Here is a 15,649-nt window from a genome sequence, read left to right as displayed (position 1 = left end):
CTGCTTGTAGCTCAAGTGGCCACGCTCCTGCCTCGGCCAACGTTGCCGCGCACTGCGAGTTTTTGGGCAGGCCTAGGCACACGCGCAGGGACTTGCGGTGCTGAAGCTCGAGTTTCTTCCAGCACGGCTTGCGCAGCGTGACGAGCGGCAGCGCATAGAGCACCGCCCCCAAAGCTTCGGCATTGTATAGCCGCAGCGCGGCTTGCTGGGAGATGCCCTGGCCTCGAGCGGTGACCTTGTGCACGGCGGCGGTGATCCTCTTCACCTGCAGACAGGCCTTGGTCGCCGCGGGGCGGAAGGAAAGGCGCCAGTCGATGTCCAGGCCAAGGTACCGCACCGATTTACGCCAAGGAATCGGAGTCCCGTCCAGTGACAGTGGCGCAAGGTGCGCGCGCGAGCGTAAAACGCAGGCCATGGCCACCGATTTGTCCGCGCTCAGCAACAGACCAAGGCCGCGCAAGCTGGCATCGATTGCGGTCAGGGCTCCCTGAAGGCACCCCCGCACGCGGAACGCCTCGCCCGGTGGTCCCCGGCACCACAGAGCTATGTCGTCTGCATACATGGACATGTACACATGGTGTCGGCCGCTCGTGGGGAGGGAGGCCGGCACCACCGACATGGCCACATGAAACAGAAATGGTGATAGGACAGAGCCCTGCGGCACGCCCATGTTCTGGCGCCGCGGCCAGGTTCGATCCCGGGTATTCCGGCTCAGGCGCGAAGAGCGCTAACCACTGAGCCACCGTGCTGGGTACAGGCCGCTGAAGGACCCGCTGACGCTATCGCGCCATAATATTATGGCGGGGCTTACGCGTCCCCTCAACGTTTATTTTTTTAACAGCCTGCATTATACTGAAGATATATTATACATCGGCTGAGGTACTCCTTAACACGAACCAATCAACGAAATGCTGTTCCCCCGAGGCGCCGTTCCCGCTACTGTTAAAATTACAGAGCACGCTGTTTATCCTCGAGGCGCCGTTCCCGCTACTGTTAAAATTACAGAGCACGCTGTTTATCCGTTTGCGCACACATTTTTTTGGGATGACTCCGTTACAGGCGAGTATATCGTATATCGTGTGGTATATCGTTGTACATCTGAACCGCGCCGTAAGGGAAGGGATAAAAGAGGGAGTGAAAGAAAGGAAGAAAGTGGTGCCGCAGTGCAGGGCTCCGGAATAATTTCGACCACGTGGGGATCATTAACGTGCACTGGCATCGCACAGTACACGGGCGCCTTAGCGTTTTGCCTCCATGAAAACGTTGCCGCCGCGGTCGGGCCGACAGCGGGAACTCCAATGTAGTCGAGCGCCCTAACCACAGCCACCGCGGCGGGTCTCATCGAACATCACCATTCTGAACATCAGCGCAAGCCACCAGATTGCTGAACTAAGGAGTCAGCCTATCTTATTCGTCCAACATTTAAAAAGCTTATAAACTTTTATCTTTCTCTTTCTTTATGACATACGTAGCGTTCATCTTAGCTCCGCGTTCCGCCTCACGTACTACAGCTGGATTTTGCCGTGGCTGACACTCCTTACGCTGGTGAGTACGCCGAATCACGGCTGCTCATTGAGGCTGATTGGATGGTCCAACGGCTGCCACGGCACTTCACGACGGACCTCCGGTCTGAGACACAAAGACGACGAAGAGGCCACGGGCAAGTGAAGTGTGCTGGGCATAGCCATGTGGTCTTTATGCAACGCCGCCGGTAGCTACGTTGTACTACAGAGCCAGCACCGACGCTCAGCTTTGCAAAGACGAAGCGGTTAGCGGCGCATTTTACTTTAAATATCCTTCTGTCGCTTTTATTGATACATTTTTCAATACTCAGGCTTTGTGCTAAAACTTTGTCGTAATCTCCTATGGAAATTTTCGTGTTCAAGCCACTACAGCTTGGCCAGTGCCCCCCCCCTCCTCCCCCCTGTGCATATGGGACATGTTTTAAGAGGAAAAAGAAGAAGATAGGAGGAGCGTTCATGCTGCGTTATCTGGGGCGTTGCCATGGCTACACGCTGAGGCCTTGCTCGGGCTAGGCTTCCTGTATGAGCTTTTAGGAGTAAAAATAATAGTTCATAATTGACGCCACCAATGACTTTAGCGCAAGTAATTTTGATAAGCACGAAAAAGAAAAGGAAGAAAAGGAAAGTAACGAGTGTCTCCGCGAGGTGGCCTTCCGCGTTCGCGGTTTGAAAGCACATCTAATCACCCGTTCTTGAGAATTCTTTCCGAAAGAAGAAATAGTTCCTCTTCCATTTCGCATACGCTTTCTTTTTCGTTAGCTACCTCATAGGAAGATTTCACATCCAAGTTTCGCAACAGCGTTAAACTTCGATGAAAAGAGCTGAAGTGGTTTTTTTCCTTCAGGAGCAAAAAAATTTCAACTTCACCGAATGCGAGCAGAGATGAGGAAGAGGTGCGGCGGCGCGCGCCTATAAATATTCCAGCTCCTTCTCGCAGGCCTTACTCTGCGCTCGGGTAGCTTGCGTTTGCTTTCGGTGTGGTATTCCGAGTACAAAATGAGGGAGATCGTCCACGTCCAAGCGGGCCAGTGCGGCAACCAAATCGGCGCCAAAGTAAGTGACCGCTTTACGATGCATAATATTTGATGACACATTGCTTTGCCCATGCCCAGGAGTCTTCCATCCTGTGTTTTGTGCTCACGTTTTGCGTTGTGTACGTGGCAGCATTTTCGAGATTCTCGTTGCAGGCTACGCGCTCAGGTAAGTAATGAGCTTTGTTCAAGTGTCGATTGTGGGCAGTCGCAGTTCTTCCCTCCTTAGTCGCGGCTTCTTCGAGCGAGAATGTTAGGCCCAACCACACATCTGACCTTCGGGGCTTGGCCGCCGTTTCCTAAGCTTCGGTTTAAAGGCTGCTTGCACAGTCTCAACGTTACGATAGGACAATTCTAAAAGCTTCCGATTGAGTTTCTTGCTGTACCACTAAAGCTGTGCCAATATTCCGAGAGCGGCGAGCTTAGCTGGTGCGTCCGAGCTGGTTGACCTAGCGTTCCCTCCTTGACTGCGGCACCCGGCAGCAGCCATGTTATGTCTGAAATGTGTTTTCGCGCCATATCGTGTTTTGCATGAATTCCGGGCGCTGAGTGGTTTGGGGGTCATGAGGCTGTTTGATGTGACCTCACGCCAGTTATGAAACATTTCCTGCTCGCAGTTTTGGGAAGTCATATCGGACGAGCATGGAATTGATCCTTCTGGCGCCTATCATGGAGACTCTGACGTTCAGATAGAGCGTATCAATGTCTATTACAACGAAGCGTCTGGTAAGTACCTGTCTGCATTTCCGATGATACTTTCAGTGCAGACTTGTCGCGTCTTTGAATGTCCTACTGCTTTTTCAAGCTGCTAATACCCCGAACTAGGCTTGCTGAATTTGAACGAGCGCAGTGCGTAGGTAGCCCCCTTATGAGATGCAAAAGACTGTAGGGGACGCTCTAGCTCCTCCCCAAGGGTATGACGTGTTAATGTAAATAGGTCAATGCCCTTATACGCGTACTAGGCATTCTCTACATTCATAGATCCCTGGGCGCAGTTGTGTAGAGGTTAAGCGATGCGCTACTGCCCTGCGATAGCCGGTGCTGTCACCGGTGGGGCTTGCGAGACGCGGTTTACTGCTACCTGCCAAGGTTGGGCAGCTCGCCCACAATGCGGTTTCTTGGTTGTGATAACGCCACAGGGCCACGTCACAAGGCTAGCCCCGACGACGACACCGGCTTTTCTGCAACACGAGAACCTTAACGCCATCACATTAAAATACTGGCGGCATGTGCACCGCGATAGACAATTAAATTCAAAAACCTCCTCCCTTGTCCGCTCAGCTGACAGAAAAAAGGCACCACATGACGCTTACGGACCAGAGAATATCGTCGGTCGATCACGGTGTTGACAGGTGAAGCTGTTTCCTGGCGTCTGGTCGTTCGCTGTAGGCGACCGCGTTCTTTCCAGGCGTCCACCGTTTTCAATCGTGATGAAGCGAACGCACAATGGACACCGTGTTCGCTTATTCGGCCCAATGACGCGTGGTCAAATCGCGACCGCGGCAGACGTGTTTCGCAGGAGGTGGAACGATGAAGTCGTCCGTGTTGTCTAATGTCAATGCATGTTAAACGACCTCCAAGCGAACGAAAAATTCGGCACACTTCAATTACCCGCCGCGGTGGCTCAGTGGTTAACGCGCTGTCTACTGAGCCAGAGTACCCGGGCTCGTACCCGACTGCGGCGGCCTCGCAAAAGGCACCCGTGTGCTGTGCGATGTCAGTGAACGCTAAAGATCCCCAAGGGGTCGAAATTATTCCGGAGCCCTCCACTACGGCACCACTTTCACTCCCTCATTTCTCCCTTCCCTCGGCACAGTTCGTATGTCCACAGAGATATGCGAGAGTTACTGCGCCATTTCGTTTCCTCAAAACCAGTTTTAAGATAACCACGTAACGAACGCAAGACGTGGGCGTTTGGATGCGGTTTGCGAACTTTATTTCAGGCGATCATTTTTTTATTGCGAAGCAATAGTACTTTAGGTCGCACTTCAGCCCGTTCCGTGGCTTTTTGTGGCGAGGCGGTGGTAGGCACCATTGACATTTAGCGTGACCTCGCTGCGTGACGTCACACCACGTGACCTAGAGTGACGTCACACCAGCTGTGTAAAAACGGGGCCCCATCTCACGCCGTCGCGAGGCGAGGCGGTAGCCACCAACGGCGGCCTAACTCCCGCTCCTCTCACCAGGTGCACTACGGTCGGTGTGACGTCACACCAGCTGTGTAAAAACGGGGCCCCATCTCACGCCGTCGCGAGGCGAGGCGGTAGCCACCAACGGCGGCCAAACTCCCGCTCTACGCCTATCAGAAGTTGCTCGAACATTGGCGCGCCAAGGGAATCGACGACTTTTAAGGTTTTCGGCGACGACGCCGTAACGTGGGAACCCCTTCCAGTGGATTACCCGTGCCCGGACGGTTTGACGTGTAGCAACGGTCGATCCGTGTTCACGAAAAGTGGGTGTGAAGCCACGTCGTGCGCGCCGTACGAGCCATACCGTCGTCTCGCCGGTCCGTCAAAGACGCCGCCCAACCCCATAAAGCGGTCTACTCGAACCATGTTCAACAAAAACAATAAAAACGCGTTTTGCTACCTGGACGAGGTCTCTATAGGCGACGCGTATGAGCGCGTACCGCGCTACAAGAACGACATTGTAAGACGCAAGATGGGTCTACCGCCGGACCCCGGGGCAACCAGATGCCGGACACGCAGATGCACAAGTGGGGCAAACTTAAGATGACCGACGAACGATGGGGGTGTTATGCAGACAACTTGGCCATCTACAATGTGGCCGAAACATACAAACTACCGCTAATGCATCGTGAAGACGACGAGGAGACGTACAACAAACTGTATCGCATTTTGGACGGGGACAATAACCCCAACATTTATTACGGCGTAACGCTACCGTACTTTAACGAACGCTACTGCAAGCATCGAGTGGGCATATCTTACGACGCGGAGAAAATGGAGTGTTACCGCATCGTCGGCCAATCGATAGTGGAAAATTTTGTAATGGGCACGCTGGTGAGGGAAATGTTTGTCTGCATACACGGATTCGACGGATGACTTCCTCTTAGATGATTCACTGTAAGCCGTAACACTAGCATAACCGATGACTACCACCAGCCATACTACCAGCTGATCCGAGAATAACACACTATTGCTTCGCAATCACCAGGCTTAACCAAGCTAAGCCACGGCCGTTTTTTTTTTCTCGAAGTATGACACCACCCACACACAAGCGCGCATATGACACCACCCGGAACGCAATACGACGAATCGTGTCATCATACTTTCGATACAAAAGTCTTTGTAGGCATGCAATTCAATATGCGTATGTCGTCGTTATGCAACAGTTTTATCTTACCGGTAGTCACCTGTGGGGCAGAAACGTGGAGGCTAACGACAAGCGTTCAGCTCACGTTAGGACAACGCAGCCAGCTATGGAAATACAAATGATAGCTGTAACGTTAAGGGATCAGAGGCGGGCACGGTCGTTGACGGAACAAACGCCGCGGGTTAGTGGCCTCCTAGTCGATATCAAGAATAAATCGGCTTGGGCAGGCAAGAGAAGGCAAGCGTAGCAGGGGGCGGCAAAAAGTAGCCCGGGACACACGCGTGCGCGCGCACCCGCCCGTGTAACACAGACACTGCGCCATTTACGTCATCAAAAATCAGTTTTGAAGCTTGAGAGCATGCCGCAATGAACGCCGACATTGGCATTCGTTGTGTTTAATAGTATCCTACGTAGCCACTTGTGATTATTTGCGGCCTCTATGGGGAACATGTGCAATCCAACTCCTGCAGCGACTGTTCAAATTTGGAGCCAAAAAGTAACTCCGAGACCGGTTGGGTCGGGGAAAAACCGAGACCAATTTTTTAATCGAAAAGCACTGCGCCAACTTTTCGAGCAGTGAGCGGGGCCTCAAGTTTGACTTTGAGTATAGCTACAGGTCACGGTGGCAGCAAGTTTCTCCCTGAATAGAGGTAGAGGTCAAACCATGAGCATAACTGGTGGTAGTCAGGTTCGACACACGACGTCAGCTACAGCAGCGACACGAGCAACTTTTACACCAACTGTCTCTACTTTGACCTTTGGCCTTGAGCATTAATTTTGACCTTGCCCTCCACTCAAGCGGGAAAGCGTCTTCCGGAATCGCAGGTCATGAAAGTGGGTTCTGCATGAAACGCCGGTGCACTTTGATGAGTTCAACGTAACCCTAGGTGTGATTGATGCGACGCCTGCCGTGCAGACCGACACCCGAACAGCGCCCGTGACGGGAGTAAAATGAAAAGAAAATTGGTTTTAAGAAAAGAAAATTACGCCTGTGTCACATATCTCGGTGTACACCCGAACCGCGCTGTAATTGAGGGAAAGTGAAATGAAAGTTGGTTTTAAGGAAAGCAAATTACGCATCTTTCGCATATCTCGCTGGAGACCCGAACCGTGCTGTAAGCGAAGGAAAATGAAAGTTTGAAACCGCCAGTCGCTCGGCAGCAAACGTAGCCAGGGAGATGCAGCTTTTCGGTTCCGACCATGATGAACATGAGCTAAACCACCAGCAATTTTTTTAAGCAAAAGCTTCTCTGCGCTAGGTAAAACAGATTGAGCCGTGCGTTGCCGGTTGACTTTCAAGTGAGCGAGAGATCAAGTGTGGCTGCAGGCCTTACCATATGTGGTCCACCATGGCGTCGCACCACCTGACCTTTGACCTTTCGATTCGCCGGTAGAGGGCGGTAGAATAGGCCGCAGCGTTCATTGGGTGACCAAACTCTCGCGATGAACCATTAACTGCCACCTGACACGGTGGCAGGCTGGGCGCGCTGCCTATCCAGTGTGCGGAACGCACTCAACGTTTTACAGACGCCAAGCCGCGTCTGCTCGCCCGATACACCACAGCTTTCGCTCTTTAAACAGGTTCAGCAGTAGTTTAACCGCAGCTATTTCTTTTTTTCAATTAGGCCGCGCGGCCGATTGATGGCGTACTTCGTTTTGGGGCTCCTTTAAGCGGCTTCACGACGCAGATGCCCTCTGTGCCTTTGGTAGAGCCCGGAGGCTCGAAATGCGGTCGGGAATGTGGCGTCGTGAGATCGGTGCAACGATCGTTTCTCCTAGGCACCCTAAGTTCATCTGCTCACCAGCCTCTGTGTGTTAACATCCTTATGTTCTGCAAGGAAAGCTGCGCAGCTTCCCCGATATGTTTTCGTATGTTAACTGCTTTCACTTGTGTCTCTTACGTCGATAGTTGTCAAATTGTCGAAATATTACCGTTGTACTTGGACCCGCCGCGGTGGCTCAGTGGTTAGGGCACTCGACTACTGATCCGGAGTTCCCGGGTTCGAATCCGACCACGGCGGCTGCGTTTTTATGGAGGAAAAACGCTAAGGCGCCCGTGTGCTGTGCGATGTCAGTGCACCTTAAAGATCCCCAGGTGGTCGAAATTATTCCGGAGCCCTCCACTACGGCCCCTCTTCTTCCTTTCTTCTTTCACTCCCTCCTTTATCCCTTCCCTTACGGCGCGGTTCAGGTGTCCAACGATATATGAGACAGATACTGCGCCATTTCCTTTCCCCAAAAAACCAATTATTATTATTACCCTTGTACTGCGTCACACGCTATTCAGAGCGAAGGCGTGAGCATCCTCCCTCGGACTTAGCCAGGACGCGCGTCTGTTTGGGGTTTGCAAACACTGAAAATTAAGGAAAGGCGAGGGAGCATTCTCACAGGGACTGAACACTTGAATGCCATCGCGGAGGGAGGGATTAAAGAATGTATGAAATGGGCGGCGATTTAAAAAATAAAAATTTGCAATTCACGCCGCACGCGTAAACACTGCCATTTTTTAAATCGTGGCGTCGGTATCGTAACTTGCTTTGCGAGGTCCCCGTAGTGCGTGCATTAAATCCACCGTTGTGGACTGCTCGTGCCCTGAATTGCAGCTGTAATAATCATGTTTTAGTGTGCAGCGCAACGCGGAATAGTACATCATTGTGATTCGCTGCGTCCAGCTTGCGGGTGTCGGCGTACGCCTGCTACGATGGAGACAGTAATGATTTTCACTTCTGACGCAGCTTCACGCCGATATGTATACGAGTGGAGGAAGGAAACAATAATGCGGTTATGGTGAAAGGAAAGGTGGAGTACGCCATACGGGAAGGTACGAAGGATGGAGTGCAAGATGAAGAAAATTAGCCTCGCGCGCGGTTTAACTATAATGCTGAACCTCGTTAGAGAGCGAAAGCTGTGGCGTATAGGGCAACTAGACGCGGCTTGGCGCCTGTAACGGTTAGTGCATTCCGCACACTGGGTACGCAGCGTGCCCACCCTGGCAGGCGTCAATGGTGGATCGCGAGAGGTTGCTCACTCAACGAACGCAGTGCCGCGTGTCTGCTGCACCGTTGCCGGCGCTAACGAATGCAGCCCACACCTCTCTCTCGCCACCGCCACGTAGTACCTCAAAGCGCGAATGAGGCGTCCACTGGCCCAGGGAGCCAGTTATGCGCCGTTAATTTCCTCAAAAATCATCGGAGTCCAGAACGTTGTCAACGCCAAGGCTAATGAACGAAATGAACGCCGGCCGCCTATCGCTCAGTGCCGCGTTTCTGCCACAGCGTTGTCGATGCTAACGCACGCTGCGCGCAACTGTCAGTATAGCGTCACGTAGCTTAAAGCGTCCGCTCTTTATCGGTTTCGGCGCAGCTGCGGAGCGCCTGAAGGTCTCCGAAGGACCAAGTGACGGAGTCGACGAAACTCGCAGAACATGACGTAATGAAGTTTTCGCTTTAAAAGAGAAAGCGGTGCCGCATTGAAAAGCTCCGGGTTAATTTCACCACAATAGGAGTGTTTTAGGTGCAGTCGTTTGCAGTCATATCAGACACGAGAAGAGAAGAAGCTACTAAGGAAGCGAACAAAATGGCAGCCTATCAAGCGACGGGATGCGACATATCGCTTACATTGATCGCTATCCCATTTCCTATTTGAGTTTGGGTTCGCCGTCGTTTTTTTGCGTTCCGTTGCCACGAATTCTTCGAGTGGAAGAATTCTGTCTGTAGCATTCTGTGTAAGACCACCCGCCAGGAGATTAAGTTATGAGTGATAAGCGTACGGCGTCTGTTCTAGCACTGTGTGTGACTGAGTTTCCTTTTCATTCAGGAGGTAATTATGTGCCTCGGGCCATCCTGGTTGACCTGGAGCCGGGAACCATGGACTCTGTGCGCTCGGGACCTTTTGGGCAGCTCTTCCGTCCGGACAACTTTGTGTTCGGTAAGCTGCTTCTCCTCGTTGTCCGAAGGAACTTGTGTGCTTTTGCGTTTGCCATTTTTGAACGCGGAAAGCCGGCGGGACTAAAGCGCGCACTCACCTGAGCGCATTGTCCACTGCCATGTTTCAGCCGTTTCAGTCGCTTGGTAACGGCAGCGTCAAATCAAACTAAACAGAATAACTGAAGCACGAACACAAGAAAACAGAATAGCGGCTGGAGAGTTCAGGTGGTGTCCATTAATCATTCCACTCAGCAGTCTTCGAGGCGTCCAAGAATATACGAAATTCACTAAAGGCTGTGGCGATAAGGTACTTGGACTGCTGACGTCTAAAAACTCGCGGAGAGGTACTGGGCATTTTTTTATACGGATTAAGCAAGTCTACCGATGGACTACGTATTTAGCGCATATGACGGTGATCGGCCCGTTTTTGCAGACTTAAAAATGCAGGCCTACCAATCCGCCTGTTTATTGTGGAAGTTACTCATTTCCACTCCCTGGTATCAGGAGCTTAGGCAGTTTTCAAGCAGTGCGAAGGGACACCTCTTTTATTCCTCAGATGACATTCGTGAATACGCCGTGGTGTCAACTGGATATCTGAGGCACTGACCAGCTTGCGTGGATGTCAGTTAACCGCGTGGCTGAAAAGTTCATTGACCCTCGCGACGTTTTCTATCGCGTTTGTCAACAAACTCGCCTCGCCCTTTCGTCCTTCTCTGTCTCAAAAAAAAAAAAGCGAAGACGCGTGTATTGAAGGGCGTTAATTTTTGCTCTCTTTCTTGTTTACTGTTTTGTTTGCGTTTTTCCTGTATTTAGGAGCTTACGTATATTTGTACCTTTCTGTAAAGCGCGTTCCCCTTTTCGTTCGAGCTACAATCCACGCACATTGTGTGGGCACCTGTTTGTGAGCTAAATGGTCACCTTGAATTTTCTTGATGTATTCCTACTCGCAGTACGCCAGCTCTATCGTCAGTGTCCGTAACGTCCATTGCCTCAAGTGTTTAATAGCAACGCCTATATAGGGCACTATATACTGCCATAGCCGAAAACCACTAAGTTTCCCTGGTAGCCGTGAGACTGTTAATGAGTTTCACCAGTAGTACAAGAGAGCATGCTGCCGGGCTAGTTGCTGCCTCATGATGTGAATAAACCGGCACGAAAGCCAGACGAATGACACAAGAAAAGACACACAAGGTATAAGCGTTGGTGACTGTCTTATGTTTTTGTGTCCTTCGTCTGCTCTTCGCACAGACTTCACATTTTGGCCATTAAGTTTGCTCTGAGCAGCTGTCCTAAGTTCCATTACGTGCTCTGAATAGCCGTGACGGGGAACAGAAGGGTGCATGTGTCATCACTTCAGGGACATATAAAATATTTCCATTCATTCGTCTCACTATTTAATCGTTTGATTGCTTCACAAGGCACACTGCATGTAAGGTTAACTCTGCATCTAAGGTTAACATTAAGCTACTAAGTGCGCTGGGGCCCGAGAAAGACTCCTGTTGCCGGGAGGCAGCAAAAGAAGCTTTAATTAGAGCGTTTTATCTGCAGAAAGTAAGTCAGTAAACTCTTTTCTGGCGCCTATGTGACTCCTGTCAGCAGTACGTTTAGTTTTCGCACACATCTGAGCGTTGATTCGCCGTCTGAATCATTTCGTCAAAAGTATACGCTTTTCGCTATCTGCCCTTTCAGGACAGAATGGTGCTGGCAACAACTGGGCCAAGGGCCACTACACGGAGGGCGCTGAATTGGTGGACTCGGTGCTCGACGTTGTCCGCAAGGAAGCCGAAGACTGCGATTGCTTGCAGGGTTTCCAGCTCACACATTCCCTGGGCGGCGGCACTGGATCTGGCATGGGAACACTGCTGATCTCGAAGATCCGGGAAGAGTACCCTGATCGCATAATCAACACATTTAGCATTGTTCCTTCCCCCAAGGTTTGTGACTATAATAAGTTCTGAAGTCTGATGTCCTTGCTGTACATTGGTGACATTTTTGCCTTTCTTTAAGCTGACTTCACTGGCTTCCCCTGATGCCTCGCGTATGTGGTTCTGATTGTCTTTCTGCACTTTTCTGTAGGTTTCGGACACCGTCGTCGAGCCTTACAATGCCACCCTCTCAGTTCACCAGCTTGTGGAAAACACGGACGAAACCTTCTGCATCGACAACGAGGCGCTCTATGACATCTGCTTCCGAACGCTTAGGCTCACAACCCCAACCTATGGAGACCTCAACCACCTGGTTTCTGCGACAATGTCGGGTGTCACTACATGTCTCAGGTGGGTGGCTGACTTGCGTCTGTACTTTTGCAGCAAAACTGGTATGCAAATGGAACCCGAGTCCGAAATGCGATTTAAAACTTTCATATCTGCTCACAGCACAGGGATTTTCGATGGGAACATCCCGACAGTTCGGGCAGGTGTGCATTAGCGTATGACACTTACTCGGTGGAGCGCGGTAGGACAAGCAGGCAGCAAACTAGCCCGAGAAAGCCGACAATCTAGCGCGCTCAAAAGCTCTGCTGATGACAGTAACGTGCACGTTCAAGAGGGCCGATAGTGACGCTAGTCTGTTGGCCACGCAGGATTTAAACGCTACTCTGTGCTTCTCCGTGAAAAGTTCGAAAGCAGTTCAACCATGCTTGAAGTTAAGCATTCTTTGATTCGTGAATCTCCTGCTCGTGGTCGTGACCCTTGAGCCTCGTATAATTGCAGTTGCCATGAAGGAATGGCACCAGAGTATGGATGAACTATTTGCCTTTCTCGCCAATTGGCATCCACATTCACGAAGGCTCTTCACTTGTCTTTCAGGTTTCCAGGACAGCTGAACGCCGATCTTCGCAAACTGGCCGTGAACATGGTGCCCTTCCCGCGCCTCCACTTCTTCATGCCCGGCTTCGCTCCACTCACGTCCCGCGGAAGCCAGCAGTACCGGGCTCTGACAGTGCCGGAATTGACGCAACAGATGTTCGATGCCAAAAACATGATGGCTGCTTGCGACCCCCGCCACGGCCGTTACCTGACGGTGGCTGCTGTGTTCAGGGGCCGAATGAGTATGCGCGAAGTGGATGAACAGATGCTTAACGTCCAGAACAAGTACTCGGGCCAGTTCGTCGAGTGGATCCCGAACAACGTAAAGACTGCCGTGTGCGACATCCCACCTCGCGGCCTCAAGATGTCTGCTACCTTCATTGCTAACAGCACAGCCATTCAGGAGTTGTTCAAGCGGATCTCTGAGCAGTTCACTGGTAAGTACTGCTTGTTCTAGAACTGCCTTTTTGACCCTGTGTAGGGCAGCTGGAAGCATGTGTCCCCGTTGCTTCATGTGTTAGAAAACGGGAAACGGTGCCCCTCCGTAGAACATTTTTCCGTGGTGAATACTTCCGAACTATCACACAAACCATTTAGCGTGTTTTTAGTGTGCTATATTCGATACCACAAAGCGGCAAATTCCCATCAAAGGAGACTCCAGCCCATGGCGTCGACCAATTCTTCCTCTTGGCCGATTCTGCCCCTCTCCCCTTGACCGGTCCCCTTGGTAGGCTGGCGTGAATTCTCAGTGGGTGGCCGATAAATGGGGAATAGCCATAGATTAATCGGATTAACCACGGCGTCATGTACATACATTGGCTGGAGGTCCTTCATTGGGAGCCATTTGCCGCTTCGTTCTTGAGTTGTATCCGACTATAGCACTAGATGCCTAGCTAGCGAAAAAAAAACGCCGTCTGTGGATGAAGCGTCCGCCTCCCAGCTGCCAAGGTTGGTAGGTGGCAGTGTAGACAGATTGAAATCACCCTCACCACTTTGAGCGAGGAGGGAACTGCTAGTGGGAGAGGGAAGACAAAGTGTAGGTGTCAGGTGACGGGTTGCGGGTGGCAAAGCGGACAGAGGGAAATCCCCCTTTTTTTTCCGTGCGCTAACACTAGCGCTCGTTGTGTTGTTTACTTTCATACCCGTCCTTATTCGCGCTGTTGTTTCATAATGGCCCGATACCAACTCGCCCGACTCGCTTTTCTACTAGCACTAGGTTGGTCACTAGCGAGAAAGTCATGTGTCCTGATGAAGCATGGTGGTGTCTTGGTGAAGGAGACACCGGTTTTGTGGCAGCTGCACTCACGCGGAAGGGACAGAACCCATGCATACCACCTGCACTCTAGTGAAGAGTAGGCAAACCGGTTTCGCAGCCAACAGGAAAGGCTGAAAGGCGTCGCGCCAGCATGCCGCTTACAATGTGTGTAAAACCATCATAGGTAACCTATGCAAGGGGTTCATACATTTACTGCTAGCTTAACTATGCCACATTTAGTTTAACGAATTAAATCAGGGGATAATGTTTTTTTACATTTCTCTAATAGGCCTGCTTTTATCAGCGCAGGTCTACAGTCGAGGACGCCGTTTAGCGGGGATAAATGAGGACTGGTTGAGCTTTTGCCGAGGCTAAAGAAAAAGGATTAACTTAAAATGAGGACAACCCAGAGGCATATATGGAAAGCAAAGTGATAGATGTAACGTTAAGAGACAGGAAGGGAGCAGAGCGGGCCAAGGAACACATGCGGGTTGAATAAATCATTAAATCCTAGTCGAAACCGAAAAGAAATGTGCTTGGGCATGGCACATAATGTGAAGGCAAGGCGGTAGGTAATGGTAACTGACTGGATTCAAAGAGAAGACAAGCGTAGCGGGAGGCAGAAGAAAGTTAAATGAGCGGATGACATTACGAAGTTAACTGGGGGTAAGGTGGTCACGGCTTGCACAGAATAGGCTTAACTTGAGAGATATGAGGAAGACCTTTGTCCTGCAGTGGGCGTAGTCAGGCTGACGATGATGAGCTTTCGAGCCTTCTTGATCCATAAACTGCCTTACAGTATTTCTTGAAGCGATTCCCAATTATATACAAGCAGTGTTACAAGATTGGCAAACTGAGCGAATACGTACTACATGTGAGGGTTTTTTTACGAAGTCATTAGTACAACTGTGTTCTCTTTTTTTCTGCAAAACTGGCGGCCGAAGTTGCTTAAAAATCCGGTCATTCAATTCCATGTGCCATCATAAGTGCTATTTTATCAATTGTATGCACATGAAGCATGAGCTACGGCTTACAAAGGGTTCTAAAGCGTGCCTTCACTTCCTGAACAGCGTATGGTAAGCTATACACTCGTAGGCAAAATATTTACGTGATGCGGATTTGCAGAAATTAATTTATTTCATCGTCATCGTTGAATCGCTAGCCAGTCAGCTTATACTTGTTCCAGCGGATGAAGGACACATGTCCTCTCACTGTTCAGTGCTTTTCTCTGACCTCTTATGCTTGTTTCCTTTCTCGGCTACCCGAATCCCGCACACTTCTGTTTATGACGGTACTTGTGAGCATTGTTTTGAGATGACGTTATTTACATTTTCGCAGCCATGTTCCGCCGCAAGGCGTTTTTGCACTGGTATACCGGGGAGGGCATGGACGAAGTGGAGTTCACCGAGGCAGAATCCAACATGAACGACCTGGTTTCCGAGTACCAGCAGTACCAGGAGGCCACTGTTGACGACGAGGGAGAGTTCGACGCGACCCTGGCAGAGGCCTTGTGATTGAAACATCCTTTTTTGTTCGCTTTCACTTTTCAATAAAGGTGTGTGTTTCCTGTGTTGGCCTCGTACAGCCGCAATCGATATTCCGCTCAGCCTTTCCTCAAGTTGTCGGAGGAATGTATTCCTGAGAATCATAATTACAACAGGCTAGCATCTAACAAATATTTCCTTAATCTGCGGTACAGCTCAGCAGGCGTCGCCTAACAATAACGCCTATCCGATCTTGCGCCGTGCACAGGCTCACATTCATCCCGAAC

The 15,649-nt window shown here is 50.8% G+C and overlaps 1 protein-coding gene across 1 annotated transcript; it reads left to right on the top strand.

The window, feature by feature from the left end:
* Nucleotides 1-2,368: 2,368 nt before the first annotated feature.
* LOC144099433 (tubulin beta-4 chain-like) lies at nucleotides 2,369-15,447 on the top strand. The gene is made up of 7 exons (XM_077632727.1): nucleotides 2,369-2,576; nucleotides 3,172-3,280; nucleotides 9,707-9,817; nucleotides 11,506-11,750; nucleotides 11,893-12,092; nucleotides 12,624-13,060; nucleotides 15,217-15,447. The coding sequence occupies exons 1-7, from the start codon at nucleotides 2,520-2,522 to the stop codon at nucleotides 15,390-15,392; spliced, it is 1,335 nt and encodes a 444-aa protein (XP_077488853.1). The 5' UTR covers nucleotides 2,369-2,519; the 3' UTR covers nucleotides 15,393-15,447.
* Nucleotides 15,448-15,649: the final 202 nt, after the last annotated feature.

This window comes from Amblyomma americanum, chromosome 7, assembly GCF_052857255.1.
Source record: "Amblyomma americanum isolate KBUSLIRL-KWMA chromosome 7, ASM5285725v1, whole genome shotgun sequence".
NCBI classification, from domain to species: domain Eukaryota; kingdom Metazoa; phylum Arthropoda; class Arachnida; order Ixodida; family Ixodidae; genus Amblyomma; species Amblyomma americanum.
The sequence above is the reverse complement of the archived record's forward strand: the minus strand, read 5'-3'. Positions and strand labels throughout refer to the sequence as shown.